This window comes from Gossypium hirsutum, chromosome A10, assembly GCF_007990345.1.
Source record: "Gossypium hirsutum isolate 1008001.06 chromosome A10, Gossypium_hirsutum_v2.1, whole genome shotgun sequence".
Lineage (NCBI taxonomy): Eukaryota > Viridiplantae > Streptophyta > Magnoliopsida > Malvales > Malvaceae > Gossypium > Gossypium hirsutum.
The window spans coordinates 88457320-88479917 of record NC_053433.1 but is presented as its reverse complement, the minus strand read 5'-3'; the positions used below and the strand labels follow the sequence as shown (position 1 = coordinate 88479917).

Genomic DNA, 22598 nt, shown 5'->3' with positions numbered 1-22598 from the left:
GTTGTCGACAACAATTTTGCTTATAATGTTACTATTGAAATAGCAAAAGAAAATGAGAATCCTAAGGTTAAATCATTTGGCGAATGTAAAAATAGAAAAGGTTAGCCAAAATGGAAAGACGCAATTCAAGCATAATTGAATTTTCTAAACATGACGATTTAAATGGACATTTATACGAAAATGAAATGAGAAAAATAAACTCGTAAGATATAAAACACGACTTGTAGCACAAGGATTTTCTTAAAGGCCCAACATTAATTAGTAAGAGACATAACTCGTAAGATATAAAACACGACTTGTAGCACAAGGATTTTCTTAAAGGCCCAACATTAATTAGTAAGAGACATACTCTCATGTGGTTCATGCAATCACATTTAGATATCTTATTAGTTTGATAGTGGAATTTATATAAAAATCACTGAAGGATTTAAAATCTCAAATGGATATAGAGTTCCCCAGAAAAATTTCTCAATAAAAAATGATCTAATTTGTTCATTTGTTTTTATAAAAAGATTTGGATCAGATTTTGTGATCACTTCTGTTTACGTTGATGATATAAATATTATTGGAACTCCTGAAGAGTTTCAAAATGCAGTAAATTGTTTAAAAAAAGAATTTGAGATGAAATATTTTGGAAAAATAATTTTTTGTCTTGGTCTACAAATCAAACATTTAAAAGATGGAATTTGTGTCAATCAATCAACTTACACGAAAAAGATCTTAAAGAAAATTTACATGGATAAAGCAAATCCATTGAGTATCTCGATGGTTGTACGATCATTAGATGTGAATAAAGATCAATTTCGTCCTTGCGAGAATGATACGAAGTTTCTTAGTCCTGAAATACCATATCTAAGTGCCATAGGGCATTGGCGTATCTTGCAAATAACATAAGACTTGATATAGCTTTCATTGTAAACTTATTAGCAATATTTAGTTCTTCTCCAACACATAGACATTGGTATGGAATTAAACATGTATTCGGATATCTTAGAAGACCAATTGATATGAGATTATTTTATTCAAATAATTCAAAATTCTTGTTAGTTGGCTATGTTGATGTTGGATATTTATTGGATCCACATAAAGGTCGATCTCAAATAAGATATTTATTTACATGTGGAAGTATTGTCATATCATTGTGTTCAATAAGGAAGACATTAACTGATGTCTCTTCAAATCATACAAAAATAATTGCAATGCATGAGACAAACCAAGAATGTGTTTGACTAAGGTTATTGACCCAACATATTTAGAAGATATGCAATATGTCTTTACAAGAAAAGATGTCAACTATCTTATACCAAGATAATACAACATGTATAGCTCAATTAAAGGGTGGTTACATCAAAGACATTGCCAATCACAAACGTTTGAAAGACTAGTATACAAGATTGAATGTGTAGACTCAAATATGTAATGTTATGTTGGCATTAGGGGGAGTCTAAAATACTGTTGTACTTTTTTCCTTTAACTAAGGTTTTGTCCCACTAGGTTTTCTTGGTAAAGGTTTTTAATGAGATAGCTTGTAATAGGAGATTGTGCACCATTTTTCATTCATTAGGTTTTTATCCTATAGGGCTTTTCCTAATAAGATTTTAATGAGACACATTTTATTGATGGACATCCAGGGGAGTGTTGTAAATCCAATGATAAATGGATGTCCATACCCCCAAAATTATCCTATTGTAACCCCTAAAAAATGAATGTCCAGAATCCCTAAATTTATTATTTTATAACCCCTAAATCATTTATAGAGTAGCTTAATATAGGTCTTTAATATTAGATGCTAATGTGAAAGTTGAATCATTCTTTTTTTTTTCTTACCTCTTGTTGATTTTATATTTCTTTTAAATTTTATAATAAAATTTTAATAATAATAATTTTTTGAAAGGAAATTTCGGTAATACTATTATTAATGATAATCTTACAAAGTACATGAGAAAAATTAAATATAACCCATGAATAATGTCTCACCAAAAAAATAATGCATTAATTGCAATGAAAATGCAAATGGATCACAGCTGAGGTGCATGATCTATGCAAATACAAGCAAGTTGGCAACGGAAAGGGAAAAACTGTAGAAAAGAGCGCCTTACAAAAAAAACTCAATCAATCGATGTATCTGATCTTATCTCACTGTCATCCGATCTTCAAACCCTCATCTGTAATATTAAAACGCGTTCAAGGCTGTTCTTGTCCTTTCCACATGTGTTTTCATCACCTCCGCTAGCTGCCTAGCTGTAGGTTGTAGCACTACGAACTTCCCATTTCAGATACACACCATAACTCAAATGTTGGTTCACTCACCTACTATCTTTCTTTCTCCAATTATTAAACAAAATATGACCTAATATCTCGCCCTTACCATCTTCTCCCATTTCACTCACTCAGTTTCTTTCTTTCTTCGGCTTCCAAAAAAGGTAAAATGGCTTGAAACTCTCTTCATTTACACGGTATTTCACGACCAACTTTTTTTTGGGCGGGTTTGCCTTTTTGAGGTAGCTAGCTTGTCCCTTGGATCTCAAATCTTTACGCTCTTTTAGCTAAGGAATTCTGGGCTTGCATTCATTTTTTCATTGCTGCTCAAATATTAAGTCTTTTCTTTTTCTGTCTCGGATCCCGCATTATGAACTCATGAGGAACTCAGCTGATCCCTCCTTTCCGATGTCTGTTATAACTTTTGTGTCCTTGCTGTTGCTGTTGTTTCAACTTGTCTTAGCTGCTGATTATGTACCAACTGAGAAAATCCTCCTAAATTGCGGCGAAAAATCAGAGCTTTCCGACAACGATAATCGGAAATGGACCCCGGATTTTGGGTCCAAGTTTCTAGTCGGAACTGGGAATTCCGTCATTTCCCGAGCTGCCACGCAAGATCCCGCGGTCCCCGAAGTTCCTTACTTGACCGCCCGGGTTTTCCGCTCTAACTTTACCTATAGTTTCCCGGTCGTAGCTGGTCGGAAATTTGTTAGGTTGTATTTCTATGCTAATTCATATGATGGCCGGAATTCGAGCAATGCTTTGTTTTCCGTCACATCTGGTTCTTATACTCTTCTTAAGAATTTCAGTGCTGCTCAAACAAGTGAAGCTAAGAATTATGCCTTTATTGTTAAGGAGTATTCCATCAATGTAGATGGTGACCGCTTGAACTTGACATTTAGTCTCGGTTCGACCCCTTCCAATGCGTATGCGTTTGTCAATGGGATTGAGGTTTTGTCAATGCCTGATATTTATAGTAATACCGATGGGATAACGATTGTGGGGCAGAACTCACAGTTCACCATCGATAACAGCACAACTCTCGAGAATATTTACCGGCTGAATGTGGGTGGAAACGATATCTCGCCTTCTGGTGATACAGGTCTGTTTAGGTCTTGGTATGATGACCAGCCCTACCTTTTTGGGGCTGCACATGGAGTTTCAGGGGCTGCGGATCCGAACGTGACAATCGATTATGGTACCATGCCGAGGTATATTGCACCACAAGATGTGTACACCACTGCTAGATCCATGGGGCCAAATGCTCAAGTGAACTATAATTATAATTTAACCTGGTTGTTCAGTGTTGACTCTGGATTCTCTTACTTGGTTAGGCTACATTTCTGTGAGTTTACGGATAACATTACTAAGGTTAATCAGAGAGTGTTTGATGTCTTCCTTAACAATCAAACTGCCGAGCAAGGCGTTGATGTGATTGCGCTGGCAGATGAAGTTGATGTTCCTGTGTTTAGGGATTATGTAGTCATTGTTCCTGGAGGGAATTCACAGCAGGATCTATGGCTTGCATTGCGTCCAGACCCAAGTAGCAAGCCCCAGTATTATGATGCACTCTTAAATGGTGTGGAGATATTCAAGATAAGTGACCCAAAAAGCAATCTAGCAGGGCCCAATCCAACCCCTGGTCCAAAACAGAATGTAGTTAATCCATCATTAGCTTTGCCATCTAGCCAAGGTCATTCGAAGAACCAGAAAGCAATTATCGCTGGGGGAGTCAGTGGTGGACTGGTTCTAGCTCTTGTTATTGGTTTCTGTGTTGTTACTGCATCACGTCGTCGAAGGCATGGAAATTATACGAGCCCGAGTGATGGGCCATCAGGATGGCTTCCTCTTTCATTGTACGGAAATTCACACTCAGCAGGTTCAGCAAAGACAAATACTACAGGGAGCTATGCTTCATCCCTCCCTTCAAACCTTTGCCGCCATTTCTCATTTGCCGAGATCAAGTCTGCCACAAACAACTTTGATGAGGCTTTAGTCCTTGGGGTGGGAGGTTTTGGCAAAGTTTACAAAGGAGAAATTGATGGCGGGACAACTAAAGTTGCAATCAAGCGTGGCAATCCGCTATCTGAGCAAGGTGTGCATGAGTTCCAGACTGAGATTGAAATGCTTTCAAAACTTCGACACCGCCACCTTGTTTCGTTGATTGGTTACTGTGAAGAGAATTGTGAAATGATCCTAGTTTATGATTATATGGCTCATGGAACATTGCGTGAACATCTATACAAAACAAAAAAGCCACCTCTTCCTTGGAAGCAAAGGCTTGAAATATGCATCGGGGCTGCTCGCGGTTTGCACTATCTCCACACCGGTGCCAAGCACACCATCATCCACCGGGATGTGAAGACAACAAACATTCTTCTGGATGAGAAGTGGGTGGCGAAAGTTTCTGATTTTGGATTATCAAAAACTGGCCCCACATTGGATCATACTCATGTGAGCACTGTCGTGAAGGGTAGCTTTGGCTATTTGGATCCTGAGTATTTCAGACGGCAGCAGCTAACTGATAAGTCTGATGTTTACTCTTTCGGGGTTGTCCTCTTTGAGATCCTGTGTGCACGTCCAGCATTGAATCCTACACTGCCGAAGGAACAAGTGAGCCTTGCAGAGTGGGCTGCACATTGTCACAAGAAAGGCATCTTAGATCAGATTATGGATCCTTATCTGAAAGGGAAGATAACACTGGAATGTTTCAAAAAGTTTTCCGAGACAGCAATGAAGTGTGTGGCTGATGAGGGAATCGAGAGACCATCTATGGGTGATGTGCTGTGGAACCTTGAGTTTGCCTTGCAGCTGCAGGAGAGTGCAGAAGAGAGTGGGAAGGGAATTGGTGAAATGGACATGGAGGAGGGGAGCTATGAAGGAACCTGTAAAGGGAAGAAAGATCCTAATGCATCCCTGGGGTTTGATGGTAACATAACTGATTCTAGGAGCAGCGGGATGAGCATGAGCATCGGTGGTCGCAGCCTGGCTAGTGAAGACTTAGAGGGTTTGACACCTAGTGCTGTTTTCTCACAGATCATGAACCCTAAAGGGCGTTGAGATGAGAAGTGCACAAGTGATTGTTGCATGACTTGAGCATGGCATGGAATGGAATATAGGAATATTGAGTTTTGTTGTGGCATTCATTTCACTTATAATTAGTACAATCTGCTTTATATATTCACTCTGGTAATATGTGTTATAATCCAAGTGGGGTGGTTGTAACTTGCATGTAAAAGAAATATAAGAAAAAAGGTGGTCCTATTATGTAAACCTCTAATGGTCAATAGTCCATGACATGAGAATCACTTTTATTCTTCCCTTAGAAATGAAATATATTTGAATTGTGCTGAAAAGAAAGAATGAGCCGGCATTGGCATCGCAAGAAATTAGAGGGGAAGGCCCTCTGCTAAAGTGTTTTCAATTAAAATAAAGTGATGTGATAGGAAAGTAGGGTTATTAAGGTATTTTAATTCAAACAAGGTTGATTCATTATGTTATAAAATTGAGGCTGTAGAATACTGTTTTAGGGTCCACACTCCACTATGGAATGGATGGCATACGTCATACGTTGAAGACTTGCCACTGAATGCCCCACTTTTTAGTATAAAGGCAGAAAGGGTTCATCCAGGCTCTCCTCTGGCACCATCCTAATTGGGATCTTCACTTTTCCTTTAACAGACCAAAAACACCAAAGCATATATCACTTTCTTTTTAAAAAAAGATAATTACAATAAAATGTTGAAATCTGAAAATCTGAAAAGTTAATTACAGCTACTTCAACCATCTGTCTACTCTACATCTATATGAAGCTATTTATTATCGTACCTCATAAAAATGTATATTTCCATACAGATTAATAGTTTCTTTTTTAAAAAGAAAAAACCATATACATCCACCTATAGTGGACTTATAAAGTACTTGTGTTCGAATCTTTAGTTGCCATCGATCCTGGATTTGATCGATAGACAATCCCTATCCCAGACCACTTGTCAAAAATATAAAAAGAACAATAGGAAGAGTAATAGCATATCACAAATAACATGGATGTGAAAAAGAAAAAAAAAACTTTGAAAAATAGAGTGAATGAAGCTGCACAAACTTAACAAGGTCATTGATAAACGAGGGTCGTTGATGCAACCAGGCATTGCAAATATTACACTTATATAACAAACAACAGTTTACAAATACACCACATTCAACCAAAGCTCACGACAACACAAACAGAGACAGAAAAGAAGATACTGCCAAGTCTTTGAAACTGGAAACCTCACAAATGTCATTTCCCATGATTCCCCACCGAATCTAAAACAGCAGTAAGCTTCTTCTGCAACTCTGGCTTGTTTGCTCCAACAAGCTTGTCTATTTGCTGCCCATCTTTAAGAAAGAAAAATGTAGGAGTGGCTTTAATATCCCATGAGGTGCTGAAATCCTGTATCACCAATCAATTTGGCTACTTTATAGTAATGATAGTAGTATAAATAATCAACTAAAATGTCACTTATTTTGTACATACATACATATATATAGATTTATCTCCCCTAGCTATATGTGGAGACTGACCCACTGCACACTATTATACAACCCTAAACTTTTTCTGCATGATTCGAGCCTGCGAGTTATCAAGATGAAGCTAGTAGCATGCTTGCCCGCTTGGGATCCTATATATTTGCTACTAAACCTGTCATTGGATGGATCAGGTTTGCTTTGGGCCGAATCAATCTAGTTCGTGCCAATTCAAGTTTTAAATTTTTCGGTGATCTTAGTTCAGGTCAGTTTTAGGATCAGATCAGATCATTAAGGGTTAGAATCATATCAGGTTTTGGTCACTTTAGGTTTAGGCCATTTCGGGTGAGTCGTTGGCTTTTTATGGTCAAATTGGGCTCATGTTTGATTGATCAGGTTGGCTTGATGGTCAGGTCCACATGAACAGGTCTATTTGCTACTGATAATTGAGTGAATGACTGCCACTCATGTATATCGAGCTAAATTTGGTTTTTATGCAATGGGGCGAAGCTGTTGATAAGACAATTCCCCTGACAGTACCAAAGAGTAAATTGTCAGGATACAGTCCATATAGCAGACCACTCTTTTAATCACTAGACACAAATGAAAAAGAATATAACGCATACAGAAACACATGACATGTATATATAAAGTTGGAGGTGGCAGATAGACGTTTCAATACTTACAGTTAGTTCATCAACATCTATCAACAAGAACATTAGAGAAGGGTGCTTCTCTGAGAGTTCACAATAAAATGGTGCAAGCATTCTACAAGGCCCACACCATGTCGCACTGAAGTTTGCAATAACCTGATAAATCATTGGGCTTTAGACATTAGATAAATCAAGGGATTCATAAAAACAATAAATTCTCAAGTAAACAAGCAAGGCTTATGAGTGAACTCAGGGCATGTAGTCTTTCCAGGAAAAGGCAAATTAAAGGAGAAAGGGATCCATAAAGCAGCTACGGCCATCGTAGATATAGCTATTCACATATAGAATTTTCATGTGTGAGAACATATTAAAACGGATAGGGTTTTACTCCCAAGGGTATAGAAATTAAACGAATAGAGGTTTGAGAAATGATGGGAAATCCTCTAGCATCGTTACTACTGCCCTGTTACCTTGCCTGAGTAGAAAGTAATAAGAAGCTTACAATCTTGCCATCTCTCTTCGCTTCAGACAACTTCTGATCCCAATCCTCCTTAGAGGTAACCCGGTGCACATTTCCACCAACAAACTCAACAGCCTGTTCTGAATCAGATCCGTCAGATTTATCCTACAGGTAACACAGGTATCAAACAACTTTAACCAGGTAGAACTGATAACCCACGCAGGATTGCAGTAAGTGTTGAGACAAAAAAAAGTCGGTAAAGACTAAACCATCATCTTTCTTAGTTAAAAGAACACATCATTAACAAAACCATTGAATGGCTTTCTCGGACCGAATCCCATTCCCGAAGGCAAGACAGTAGAATCTTGAGGTAGGCATTAGACTTATCGGTAGTACGGTAAAATGTCTGTTTTCTTTTTTATAAATAAATGTTAAACAGAACTTTTACAATAAATAAATGATAGTTAGTCAACAAAGAGGTCTAGAAAACCAGTTCACCTGAGAAACTATATAGCTAACACATGTATATATATTTAAAAAAACAATTATGGTCTATTATTAGTGTGAACAGTTTGCAACAAACACTACCAAAAAAGGAACAAAATCCTGTAGCTATATAAGAACATATAAACGGTAGGATCTGCATATTCTTCAGCTCAGTGTTCTTGCATTTTTAGCTTTTTTATTAAAAGCTGCCGAACAATTGTCATCATGACTTTTGTTGATATAGGTCTAGGTTGTGGAGGAGAAGGGTAGTTCACACAGTGATGCTAAGAGCTGCGTATGGTGGTTAAGAAGCTAGGAAAGGTGCTTTTGGGTTTTTGACGGTATTTTGGCAAAGTTTGGGCATGTAAGTGTCTTTCACAATTCCTATAAGGCTTGAATGGGATGGCCTTATTTGCCATCGATCCTCATCAATTTCATCATCTTCACAAAGAAATTTTTATATCCTCCCGCGTCCTTTCTCCATTCTCAACATTGTCAAACCCATCAGCACTAAAGATGATTCACTCATTAGATTTTTCTTTGCTTATCAACTCAACACCTATGTTTCATCGTAATTATTATGAATGACCCTTTATCACCATCATTCAGCCTATTCCCACAATCACCAGAACCAACTCTATTCCCAAAATTGTCAAACCCATGAGATCTAAATATGCTTCCCTCATCAGATTTTTCTATGCTTATAAACTCAACACCCATGTTTCTTTTACCATCATCATTTAAGCCCATTTCCACTATCACCAAAACCGACTTCCCTTGCCATTGCTGACAAACTCATTCCTTTCATATTCACCATTTCACCTTCTTGCTTCTCTTCACTTCCACCATCCCTTCTCAAACATATGAAGTTGGACAATTCCTTCTTTGTCAACATAGCTTTCATTCTCAGCTGTTTGAACTTGGCCACTTGCTGCTTGTGCCAACAATAAGGTCAATAGAATTTACCCATATAATCAAATTCAAGTTTCCAAGTTATGCACACCTCATGGAAAGCAATTGGGCAGCCATTTTTGCTGCAGACCAAAACCTAGCCACTGCTGCTATTGCATTTAATACAATACTCTCCTTTTAACCAATCACCAACAATGCAGTCTCCAGCATGGTTTCCTCTTGCACATCTATCCACCATGTTGACAGAATCAAGAATTAAAACATTATCACCATCACCATCATCCTACTCACCAACACCATCACCCACCTTGTCATCAACATCCACATGGACATCACTTTCTTTACTGTTGCTAACACACTTGCTCCTTTTAGGTTTACTATTTCATCTTCCTCTTCCTGCGCCCTTTCTCCATTCCCAACACTGTCAAACCTCTAAGCTCTGAAAATGCGAAGGATGCAAGTGGAGGAAGATGAAATAGTAAACCTGGAAGGAGCAAGTGTATCAGCAATGATAAAAAAAAAAGTGAGTTTTGATGATTGTAGAAATGGGCTGAATGATGATGATGAGACTACTGATCGATGAAATACAACAGGGTGTTGAGTTTATAAGCAAAAAAAAATCTGATGAGGGAAGCATCACTAGAGATGATGGGCTTGACAATGTTGGGAGTGGAGAAAGGGTACAGGAGGACCGACAGCAAATACGACCATCTAGTTCAAGTCTTGTAGGAAGTGTGGAAGACATTTAACTACCCAAAATCTGCCAAAAAAAACACCTCTCCTAGCTTTTGAACCAGCATATCAGGCTGTAAGCACCACAATGTAAACCACACTTCTCCACAACCCAGACCTGTATCAACAAATGTCATGCTGACAACCGTTCAGCAGCTTTAAATAAATGCAAGAACTCTGAGAAGTTTAAATTGGATGAAAAATGTTTCAGAACAAATTTGCATGTCCAATAATGGACGTAAAATATCAGCAAACTTTAATTTTGAAAAGTTGAGAACATTTTTTGGTATTTAATTAAAGATTCATTGCATCTTGGCCAACATAATTCTCTCATCAGATATATTATTAAGTCATTAAAAACTCAAAAGACCAAAGGATTATACCCTGTTCTTGCGGCAGTACAGTTACTAAACCTATCAAAATGTTATTCACTAATAGATAAATAAATGCAGAAAACCCGAGAACCAGAACGATAATTGTTAGGCGAGAAAACCAAAATTGCATTCTATAAAATAAATAAAATGTGCTAAGAGCACTTACCTTAGAGAAGCAATGTCCCATATTTGAAAAATGCCAAAACGCCAACTGCAGCAATGTATCAGTACCCCTGAAAGTTGGGAAGACATCAAAGTCCAGACATTGCAGACTAAGTCCATGGTAAAGAATCAATTTTAACTATCAATTTATACACAATAATCAATCTTAAACAAGTTAAAAGTAAATCCTCACTACTTCCACACAGGCAATAAACTTCAAAAGGCATAATAGCTGTATTATTTCCTAATAAACAATACTTGGATAAAACCCTAAGGGTATATATTTACATTTCTGAACAAGTTACATCCATCCTGTTTTTCAAACCCAAAATTATGATATACAAAACCAAATCATGCTATTTGCTTTCTCAAATCCTTGCAAATAAAGCAAAAGAAAACCTCCAAAAATGAAATTCTCATTCGATTGAACAAATAGTCAAAATGCAACAAGAATTCCAACGACATTTAGACATAGCTTTTTCACTTGAATTATCAGAATTTTAACAAATACCAAGAAAGGAAACAGAAAAGTAAAAGAGTAATCTGAAAGTACTCTACAAATGGAAACAAAGACAAACGCAAGCTAGGAATGCAAGCTAAGAAGATTAATAGAACACCCGTCAATTACCAACTTAGAACAAAGCGACGGCTAATTTACCTGTAAAGATTAAGGCTTGATTTTCCGATTAGATTGGTGACAATAAAAAGAATCCAATACTAGATGCGAAAATTAAAGTAACCTTGCGGTTTAAGGAATCTAATGATGTAGAAATTAAATAAAGAATGAGTAAGCAGAAAATTTTGGGTAAGAAAAGCTTCTGAAAAATCAATGAAGGAAACAGAGTAGTAGATTGGAAGCCCAAAGTCTCAAACACAAACAGGAATGGAGTCAAGCAGGCTCAAGCTTCGAAGGACTGACCTGTTCTCTGACTGTTTGGATCCTTGCCTTTTGTATCTCAATTTACTCATATACCCCCATGTTTTTCGCTGTTGCCAACAGGTTGGTTGATCCAATATTTTGGATTTTTCTAATTTCTATTTTATATTTTATTTTTTAGAATAACTAAAAATTTTTAGATCAAAATATTCCACTAATTTCTAACATATTCATTTTTCCGACTAATCCTTTATTACAATTATGGCACGATTTAGTTATTTTTATTTATATATTTAGTAGTTTTTTTAATCAAAATTTACCTATTAAATACATTCATACAAGCAAATTTGGAAGGAAAAAAAGTAATGGGTCAATAATTGAAAAAAGTAAATTATTTTAGTACTTAAATGCAATTTCAAACTTTCGTAAGTAAAATAATTAATGTTATGGAACAAGAAATTTTCTGTGCTGAAATCAAGTTGTTCCATTCAAGTATGTATAATTTAAAATTAATTAAAGAAATTCTTAAGCTTGAAGCTAAATCAACAACCCTATTATGAGGTTGTGGTTAAAGAATTACGATTCGTTTTACCTAAAGTTTGGCAACTGTTTTCAGTTGCCCTAAGCGTTGGGTTGTCCATTTATGGATATAATTATTTGATATATGAACATGATGGTTTCTTACCTCAACTTTTGCATTTAAAGACCTAATCAGTCCCTGCACTTTTCAAAAAATTTAAAATTCAATCTTACACTTTTATTTTTAAAATTTTGACCCTGTTAAATGTTTTTTATTAAACATATGGTGTGAAATTTTGAAATAAAAAAAAAATTTACCTAACAACCATGTAACTAAAAAAGTAAAATTGTAATGAAATGAACTTGAATTTAATAAAAAATTTTAACAATTTTAATATAGGGACTAAATTCCAAATGTTGGAAGAGCACAAGGACTGATGGCATATTTTTAACTGTTAAAAATTTTATCGTCAAACCATAATCCTCCATTTATAAGCATGAAAGTTTTAGGAAATGCCTTTCATATAAGATGTCCACGTAATTCAAATCCAAATCAAAATATATGAAGGTTTTAACACATATATGGCATCGTACCAAAGCCAATACGTATTACACACTAACCACCATCATCCCATGGCATACTTCTGGGTCCAGCCACATGCTGTCGCTTCGTACTTTGCCCGATCAGTCTTATACATGTGTGCAATCTCCGGAACAAGTGGGTCATCAGGGTTTGGATCAGTCAACAACGAGCAGATCGAGAGCAGAACCTGGTTTTGCATTGGAGTTAAACTTTTTTTTTTTTTACCATGTTATCTTATTCTAAGACAAGCTCTAATGATATTTAAGACCAAAAATTACTTAAATTTCCAAGCAGCAGCAGAAGCCAATGCAAAGAAGGATAGTAACAATGACAATATAATGCCAATGATATTTGATCAAGGTTGGTCTTTCTCTTCTGATATTAATTATTCAATTCCCAGAAAGAAATTCTCTTCTGATATTAATTATTCAATTCCCAGAAAGAAAATTAAACTCGGGGAGTAACGGCAGTGATTGTTCGTATGTTGGAAACGCGTACAAACTCGTAAAATGCAAGTCTAACTTATAACCAATAGAAAGTAATTTTACCCAAGGATATTGAAATCAATTAAAAGTGACACCAGAGAAACTTTTGTGCAGCCATAGTCAGCCAAAAACCGAGATTCTGCATGTGTATGAAATACCATAAGGTTAGCAGGAGTAAGGTCAAACCTTGGAAATGGTTAGGGCTGGACTCCACTGTTCTTTTAGGATATCAAGACAAATGCTCCCATTGCTATTGATGTTTGGATGGAAAACCTTGGTCCTAAATGCAACCTAAACATGATGGCAGCATTATCCATGAAAAGAGTACGTACCACTCAAACAACATTCTACGCACACAGAAAAGGGATAATAAAACGATCCAGGTGAAGCAAACTACCTTAGGGGGCTTGAAAGGATAATCTGGAGGAAAATGAATACTAACTAAAAATACACCTCCCGCATAAGGGCTATCGGAAGGGCCCATGAGTGTTGCTTGCCAATGAAACATGTCTTCAGCTACAGGACCTATCACAAAAAAAAGTGCAAGCATCCCGAGGTTAGTGACATAATAGAGCATCACATGACAAAAGTTAGGTCTAAAGAATGTGACTTGAAAATTTTGTAGACTAAAAACTTAAGGACTTCGGACCCATGCTACTTTGTTGAGGATCACTAGCCCAAGCCGTACCCTGGCTCCCTCAAGGAATTCTATATAGTAGAGGTCTTGAGTTCGAGCCTTGCCATTAGCTTGCTTTTCGGCAACCATGGCACCATGTGCTCGCTCTTCAGCAACTATGGCTCCTGCCTATTCAGGCATCCCGATAGGCGCACCCCCTTTGTGAACCCATCAGCGCTCTCGACAGAGAGACAAAACCTCGACATGTTGAGGGTCCGACCCTCAGCATCCATGGTTAAGGAATTTCAGCGATAAGCACTGGGGATGGACAAAAGTAAGCTTGCTTGAGCAAAGGTTATACGTATACAGCCAAATACATATAATCCTAAATGGAATTCAATAAATTCATGGGTATATAAATGACACGTATTGTACATGAAACCAGAGAAAAGAAAAATAGACAAAGTGGTATAAATGAAGTTATTATCAGGAGGGGCATAAAATTTATGTCTGTCCAGAAAAAGAAAAGGGACCTGCACTGCAAGAAGTGGGTGGATCCTTTTGCAAATCCTTGAGTTCCTTCAAAATCCGCTTCGATGCCATGACGCTTTGAACAGACCACAAGAATCCTAAGAGAACAGGAAGGAACCTGAAGGCAAAATCAGAAAAAACCATCACATAAAGAACAATATATAGCAACCACGGTGAAAGTAAAGCTTGAAGAAGAAAGTTGTGAAAAAAAAGGAAAATATACCTAGAGCAGAAGAGAGAAATTGGGGATTAGATATGAGACGGGAAAGTTTGAAACTTTGAAGCAGATTCTCCTTTTTATCTCTCTCTCTCTCTTCCTCCTTCCTTCCTTGGCCCTCAACGAGCGCGTCGATTCCACCGGCAACCCCTTGATTTTGCACTCAAAACAGAGGGAGAGAAATAACAGTTTTTTATATAAGCAAGAGGAATCTTATCACACGCAAACTTAATATTTAAAATACAAGTATTAGATAAATAATCAGTATAATTAAAAATTAATTAATAATGAATATGTATAATATTAAAATAGAAAAAAACTTAAATTGTGAGTAAATAAATTTAGATAGTAAATACTTCATATTAAAAAAATACTAAATGAATTATAATTATACATGATATTATTATTAGTTAGTATTGAGTTAATTTTTGACACCAACTCAATTAATAACATTACGAATATATATAATTGATTAAAGTAATAAATTATTATAATACAATTGAAATGTAAATATCATAATATAATAAAACTTTACTTCAGTTATAAAATTAATGCTTTATTGACATGAATAACATAGGTTAAATCCCACCATATATAATTTTTTTATTATTAAAGCATCTTCGAATAATATAATTAATTTTAATAATAAAATGATATTTTCATAATTTCACTAATTAATTTAGTGCTCGATTGACTTGTAACACCAACTCAAATAAGAACTTAAATAATATTATAGATATACAATTGATAGAGGTAATAAGTGTATATAATAAAATTAATATCTATTTCAGAATCAAAATAAAGCTTTAGTTGAGTGGTAAAATACAGTTTTATTAATGCAATTAGCATTGGTTAAATAAAAAGACTAAAGTATTTTTAAATAATATATTTTATTTTAAATACTAAAGGACATCAAATTAATTTTCTTAATTGAGAAGGCGCTGAATTGACTTGTAACACCAAATTAAGGATTTAAATTATGCTAAAAAAACCCAAATATTTAAATAATAGTATAGATATATAATTTATGATGTTAATAAAGTGTGCATAACAAAATTAAAATATATAAAAGTATTAAAATAAAGCTTTGATTGAATAATAAATTTAAGATTTTATTAATGGAATTGACATGAGTTCAAATATTATCATATGCTTATTATTATTTGTTAGGATTTCGACTCGGTTAAGCAACGAACAAGAAAATTGCAGAATAAATTGAGAAATTAAACTCACAAATCTAACGTGAAAAAACCCCTCCAAAGAGGATAAAAAACCACGAGCAAAGATAATTTTACTATAATGGCAAAAGAACGAAGAGTACAAAAGATGGATATAAAAATTAAACCCCAAAAACCCGAAAACAAAGAACCCACAAATGTGTTATGAGTTCTAATCTCTAATGGGTATATTTTCTAAGGTTATAAAAGAGTCTATTTATAGGCTAAATTCATAGATCAAATAATAATAAAATAATCTAAACTAATCAGTGTTTGATTGAAATAAGTAAACAAAGTTTAACTGAAAGATTATTTTTCAAATTTGACTGAAAATAGGAGTCATATTTAACATTATTTTTTAAAATAAAAGATTAAAATACCCTTAAATAATATAACTTATGTTAAATATGAAAAGATATCAATGTAATTTCGTTAATCGAATTAATATTTGATTAATTTGTGACATCAATTTTTTTATTAAATTTTTAAATAAAATAAATAAATTACCCTTTCTTTAATTAAATTCAACTTTGAGTTAGACATGTACTCCACTTCCAAGTAATGAGTTAATCTCACTTTCAAACTCAATAACCTTTTCCGGCAATGATTGAGCGATTTAAAATTATTTATTAATTAACTAATTATTGCCTATTTTATATTTATATAATAATGACTGAGTTAATCTTCTATTTAGATGGAGCATAGAGATAATTAAAAATAATATTTATATAATAAAAAAACAATTTTAATTTCTTCTTATTTGTATTTTAGCATTTTAGACATGAAAGTATATTTAGGTATTAATTTAATCATAATAGGCATATAACAAATATAAATAAAAACTAGTTTTTTATACGATAGAATTTTATTTAAAATAATTTTATATATTGCATATTTTATATATGTTAAAAGATATATTATAATTTAAAAAAATTGAAGCCTATTAAAGAAAAAAATATAAACAATTTTAAGAAAAATATAATGTATTTAAACAATTTTATTTTAAGTAGATATTATCAAATTTATTTTAATTTTGATCTCCAGAGTAATACGTTGGATAATTTTCTAAGTGTGGAAGTTAAAAAGTATAAATTGAAGAATTTTCACGTAATAAATTAATAAAAATATTTTATTTTTAAAAAATATCAATTAAAAATAAAACTTATATCATGCTTATAGTCAAAATACTTAGGTGTCAATCATAGAAAGTGTCACTTTCCGCAATATAAAATACTTCACTTCTATACCTTGTATATAGTATATTAGTCTACATACCTTTTATATTACATGAATTGATTGTATTTATTAATTAAAATATATTAAAATATTTTTATATTAAATAATTTTTATTTTTATAAATTGTACGTATAATACGATAAAAATGCAATTTAAAAAAAAATCAATCAACCAATATTACAACATGGCTGAGCATTAAAGATATCAATTAGAAAAGAAAAGAACAGAATTTTAACATGTAAATCATTTACTAGATTAAATGATAAATATAAAATTTTTAATTATATTATTGTTAACAAATTTAATTAATTTAAACAAATTTGATATATAATAAACGGGACCCATATTGCAATTAAAGTCAGTTTGTTAATATGTTACACAAATTTATTAATTTATTTAATGATTGAAATCATACAATTTAGGTAAAAAATAACAAACACTTATCATAGATAGTGAAGGACAATTTCTATCAACATAACAAATATTTTAGCCTCAACATCAATAAAACATCATGACACGTTGACAATTGGCTTGTCACAACTCAAGCATGACATATCTCGAGTAATTGCAAACACTTAATACGATAAGAAAATCAGCCTCAAATGGTCTAAAGCTGCAAGCAAAAATCGACAAAAGAGTCGAGTATTTACCAAACTAGAGAGGACAGCAACAAAACCATCTCTAAAATCACTTGTAAAACTACGGTTACATGCATAAGTAAGACTAAAAAATTTGCTACAAGAGCAAACAAAAATTTCTAAAACTGAAAACTTATTAAATAATAGGAAAACAAATAAAAAACATATAAAACTTAAGACAACATGGGTCCAAATCGACTCATGAAATCATTATTATTCTAAAATACTCTCAAAATAGAAATAGATTAAAAAACTGTCGAAGAGTCACCCACTTTTCAAGAAAAAACTACTAGTGACCGATGGAGTTTTAGCGAATAATAGGTGCTGTTATTTGTCCATCACAACTTGTGAAGACAACAAAGATACTAGAGGTGATCATGGGTTGGGCTACCTTCAGATGAAAATATAGGCTCGAAATATGGGTTTGGGCAAAAAAATGAGGCCTGTTTAGAAAACAAGCCGAGCCTCGAGTAAAACTTTTTTGGCCCGGGCCAGGCTGAAATAATTTTTTTATTTTTAATCATATTTACTTTTTTATTTTCAATTTTAATATAACCACTTTTTATTATATTTTCAATTTGTGTATTATTTGAATTATTTTAGTCTCATTTTTTTATTTGTTTCTTGTTTTAATATTTGTTTTTAAGTATTTAAATGTATTTGATTTATTATATTTTTAATTTTTTATTTAATGAATTAAGCTAAAAAAATAAAATGGGCCGGGCGGGGCTGAGCTTAGCAATTTTATTTTGGGCTAGGCCTGAACTTAAAAAATAGGCCTAAAATTTTGTCTGGGCCTAGCCCACGATTATCTCTAAAAAATACCCATAAAATATATAAAGTGAATAAAAGAAAAAAAAAAAGTTGGTGGGAAGGTGAAAAAGGTAGGAGATAACCAATGTGGAGGATGGCATGAAATTACCTTAATTGTGTATATATATATATATATTAGATAACTTGAGTGATAGAGCAACAGCAACCAATATATATATATATGCTAGTGGTGGTAGTTTATTAATAATTTCAATCAAAAGATATTTATATGTATATGTACTTAATAATAAGTTGGGAGAAAGGGAAACCAAAAAAATAAAAAATAAAAGCAATTGAATAATAGGTATAGAGGTCAATACTCAAAACACATCTTGTCAATCATTCTCTACTAATCCTAAAATAATCACATCACACGTATAATGGACGGAGGCCTTGCAAATCACAATAGCTAAGCAACTTCTTGATCTGACGAAGACCGGTTCTCAGAGTCAGATGGTCGGATTTCTTCAATCGTCCTGGTTACTTCCTCCATGCTAGGCCTCACGTCCGGTAACCTTGCCACACATGCCATTGCTATCTGAAGCATCTGCACCAGCTCTTCTTCAATGTCGTTGTATTTCATCAGCTCTATATCGAACACTTCGGCAGTCCATTCCTCTCTCACAACTGATTGAACCCACCTCGGGAGGTCCACCACATCCTCATGCCCTGATGGTTGGACTTGTGCTGCTTTGCCTGTCAGCATCTCTAGGAGAAGCACACCGAAACTATAGACATCACTCTTTTGTGTAAACTTTCGAGTTTCTATCGCCTCGGGAGCTCGGTATCCTACCGTTCTAGAAGGAACGGTTGGGGAACTCATTAGAGAAGTCAATCCGAAATCAGAAATGCAGCCATGTAAGTCTTGAGTGAGGAGGACGTTGGAGGACTTGATGTTGCCATGGACGAATTTTCCACCTCCAGAAGCATGGAGATGGGTGATGCCTTTTGCTGCTCCCAAGCATATTTTTAACCTTGTATCCCAGTCTGGTAAGGGACGACCACTTTCCCTGCTTCCTGCAATGAAGTTTCAAACATATCTAAATTTGACTTTGTTCATCAAATTAACATGATTGTAATGTTATGTATGGTTCAGATAAATGTACCATGCAATAATGAGGAGAAGCTGCCAGCTGGTATGTAGTCGTAGACAAGCAGCTTCTCGTCCTTGGAATAGTAATAAGCACGGAGAGGTACAAGATTTGGGTGGTGACCAAGCCTTCCCACATTTTCCATTTGTAGTTCAAATTCTCTTTTTACTGCAACTACTTCTTTCAATCTCTTTACAACCATTGTTGTTCCTTCTTCCAAGATGGCCTTATAGGTTGTACCATAGCTTCCTTTTCCAAGCACTTCAGCAGAAGCTCTCAACAAATCCTCTAGATCGAAATTATATGAGCAACCTTCAAAGAAAACCAGTTTGTTCTTCTCTGCCTCTTGCACCCCACTACCAAAATCTTCCTTCGGTTTTTCGGTCCTTCCACCATTAGCTTTTGATGTAAAGCTGCCTTGAAAGTTCTTTCTGGTTAAGCACCGCAGCACTAGGAACAGAAACAAGAATAAAACTAGTGCTGAACCCCCAACTGATATGGCAATTATAGCACCTGTACTTAGTTTCCTATGAGAGTTCCCTGGTTTTGCTGATGGAGGTAAATGAGTAGGGGAAGGAGAAGGTGAAGAAGGGTTGATTGTAAGACACTGGTTCAATGGAGGCCCACATATATGATTTCCTACAAAAGAAGAAGCAGGGAAATTGTGGAGGGAAGATGGTATGGATCCATTTAAATTGTTGTAGCTCAAATTCAAAAGCTTAAGCCTTGGAAGGTTGAAATTGGGGATCTGTCCTGTAAGGGAGTTATTTTGAAGCTCTAAACCAGTGAGGTTGGTCAAGTTTTGAACTGTGGCTGGAATGGTGCCTGTCAAGGAGTTGAAGGAGAGATCAAGGAAATTCAAACGGGGAGGGAGAGATGGAGGAATGTGACCTGAAAAGTTGTTGTGCTGAAGGTATACGTAACGGAGAGAAGGAAGAGAGAGTAAATCCGTTGGAAGGTTACCGCTAAGACTATTCAACCGGAGGCTGAGGATCATGAGAGCATCCAACTTTCCAAGTGTATTGGCTGGAATTGGACCATGTAGTCCAACACCAGGAAGATGGAGAGCCATCACACGGGATTGATCCTTGGTGCAGTTGATGCCAACCCACGAAGTGCATACCGGAGTAGCAGAGCTCCAGTTAAGTTTCCGACCATGAGGAACCCTGGCAGAAAATCGCAGGAGGGCTTGCTTATCTGAGTCTAAGTCGGCAACGTTTACTGAAAGGAAACACAGAAACAGGAAGGCAAATGTAGCAAAATAGGAAGGCAGCTTCATCTCATCAGTCTTCATTCCTTCCCCTGGCAAACCAATGTGAAATTTAGAACATGTACTTTTGTTAATAATGGCAGAAATGAAAGTTGTGTTATGTAACACATGCAGTATTGGTGTGACACAAAGAAGTAAATACATGATCATGACATGTAAATCCAATGCCTAACAAAATTTTCATCATGCATTTAGTTAAAACATCAATTTAGCCTAAAGCTTTCTCTTGCTCTTTCGCTTTCCTTTTTGCTTTTCTTCTCTTTTCTTAACAGTAACAATGGCTTTTTTTTTTCCATGACAGACAAAAGATTTAAATTTTCAGAGAGAAATATAATTATGGGAAGGTCTAAACTTGAAATCTGGGAATTAGCAAGATTAAAAGAATGATCACCTTTTTCCATACAGAAAACAATCATATTGAGTTATCAATGAGTCACTAAAAAAGAAGATGAGCAAAGAGAGTAATATATCTTAGGGAGATTAAAAAAGAAAAAAAAATTGTAAGCATAACGTTATGTTAAGTGAAGTCGTCACCAAAAAGGGTTCAAAAGCATAATCCTTTTTTCAGTAAAGCGAAAGCAATGAATTGTAAAGCTAGCAAGCAAGGAAGCGATACAAAATTGTAAAACCATGGCATTTTCAAATTTTAAAATGTATATATATCCATCATAGCGAAAACCAGTCAATACTTACATCACAGGGAAAAGAAATAATAAGAACAATTGAACAAATATATGTTTACCAAAATAAATTAAAATAAAATAATAAAAGACAACATTGGTTAGTCAAAGTCCTCTTTTTCAGCTCAAAATATAGGCAAAAAAGTACCCAATGTCAAAGCTATTTACTTTGAATTAATCAGAGGTTATTGAGTGAAGCTTTTTAAGTGGGTGAAGAGGAGAGGACGGTTGTTTATCATAAGCGGTTTTGCTGCCTTTTTATGACCTTTAACTACAATTAGTGTTTCAATGAAATGCTAATTCTATTCCTTGATTCCAAGGAGTGGTAGCATTGTAGACAAAGGACTCGAATTTTTTAATTAAAAAATTATAATCATTGGAACCTCTAAAATCATCATTTATTGTTCATTCTTTTCAAAAGGAAAACACAGAAAACTTGAAGTTGAAGAACATAGTGCCGAAACAACGTAGAATGGAACATATTGGAAACTGTAAAGAAAAAACAGAGCAAAGCTAAAGAATGGTAGATAAAGAAGACCCACTTCCAGAAGTTGGTGAATTCAAGGAACAAAAGCCATGGAATTGCAGCAAATACAAATGCTATAAGAATATAATGAATGGGAAAGAGAATAAGAAGAGAGAGGTGAAAGAAACAAACCTTTAGCAATGGGGGAAAGGGTAGGAGGCTGAGAGAAGAAGGGATGAGGGCGGAGGGGGTTGAGAAGAGAAGAAGAAGAAGGTAAAATGGCAAATCTTGGATTCCTTTTAACGGCATTTCGTCACCAATACGCTTAACTAAAGAAGAAAAGAAACCAAAGCTATGTAAGTAAAAGTAGTTGTCATGTTTTATGATATGGGATATAATAGAGGAGCCGACAGGTGAGGCTTGTCCGTTAAGCTAACGTGGTTCTTAAATCTCCGAATTGCAGATCTCGAAGATTCATATCTACGTCCCGTTGCTGCCTGCAGTCGTCTTGATCTTAGATTCCCAAGCAGGCACCCACACTCAGTGGACTAACAAAAACAAAAGGCAAAGCAAGATGAATATGCTGAAGTGACGCAGAATCTTATTCAGGGAAGCACAATAAATGATGGTTGTTCTCAAAGTTTAATTAATTATTATTATCACGAAATCAAAAGGATTAGTGTCCATTTAATTCATAATAAGAAAAACTGACCGAGAATATGATACCCTATCTCGTTCATTAGTATTAATTGAAGCACAAGAAGTGATGAGCTGGTGTCAATGCTTTATATAGATTGTAAAATATACATCAAAAA

The 22598-nt window shown here is 34.8% G+C and overlaps 4 protein-coding genes across 8 annotated transcripts; 1 reads left to right on the top strand and 3 right to left on the bottom strand.

Annotated features, from left to right (window-relative positions):
- The first annotated feature begins 2070 nt into the window (after positions 1-2070).
- LOC107896845 (receptor-like protein kinase FERONIA) lies at positions 2071-5573 on the top strand. Its single transcript, XM_016822137.2, has one exon. It carries the CDS (start codon positions 2638-2640, stop codon positions 5317-5319), a length of 2682 nt encoding a protein of 893 aa, XP_016677626.1. The 5' UTR covers positions 2071-2637; the 3' UTR covers positions 5320-5573.
- Positions 5574-6346: 773 nt separating this feature from the next.
- Positions 6347-12214, bottom strand: LOC107896846 (thioredoxin H9). Of its 3 annotated transcripts, none has more exons than XM_016822141.2 (5): positions 11464-12214; positions 10549-10615; positions 7921-8043; positions 7452-7574; positions 6347-7295 (listed from the first exon to the last, which is right to left on the bottom strand). In XM_016822141.2, the coding sequence occupies exons 1-5, from the start codon at positions 11511-11513 to the stop codon at positions 7245-7247; spliced, it is 414 nt and encodes a 137-aa protein (XP_016677630.1). In that variant the 5' UTR covers positions 11514-12214; the 3' UTR covers positions 6347-7244. The 3 variants fall into 3 exon arrangements, with proteins under 3 accessions (XP_016677630.1, XP_016677627.1, XP_016677629.1); XM_016822138.2 differs by having other exon boundaries at positions 6347-6691; positions 11464-11692; XM_016822140.2 differs by having other exon boundaries at positions 6347-6691; positions 11203-11474.
- Positions 12215-12444: 230 nt separating this feature from the next.
- On the bottom strand, positions 12445-14616 carry LOC107896847 (ubiquitin-conjugating enzyme E2-17 kDa). Its single transcript, XM_016822142.2, has 5 exons — positions 14379-14616; positions 14158-14273; positions 13406-13533; positions 13195-13299; positions 12445-12710 (listed from the first exon to the last, which is right to left on the bottom strand). Exons 2-5 carry the CDS (start codon positions 14225-14227, stop codon positions 12567-12569), a joined length of 447 nt encoding a protein of 148 aa, XP_016677631.1. The 5' UTR covers positions 14228-14273; positions 14379-14616; the 3' UTR covers positions 12445-12566.
- A 3937-nt stretch (positions 14617-18553) lies between these two features.
- LOC107896844 (probable inactive receptor kinase At5g58300) lies at positions 18554-22380 on the bottom strand. Of its 3 annotated transcripts, none has more exons than XM_016822135.2 (3): positions 21976-22380; positions 19383-20669; positions 18554-19293 (listed from the first exon to the last, which is right to left on the bottom strand). In XM_016822135.2, exons 2-3 carry the CDS (start codon positions 20659-20661, stop codon positions 18686-18688), a joined length of 1887 nt encoding a protein of 628 aa, XP_016677624.1. In that variant the 5' UTR covers positions 20662-20669; positions 21976-22380; the 3' UTR covers positions 18554-18685. The 3 variants fall into 3 exon arrangements, with proteins under 3 accessions (XP_016677624.1, XP_016677625.1, XP_040934856.1); XM_016822136.2 differs by lacking the exon at positions 21976-22380 and adding an exon at positions 21860-21943; XM_041078922.1 differs by lacking the exon at positions 21976-22380 and adding an exon at positions 21486-21587.
- Positions 22381-22598: the final 218 nt, after the last annotated feature.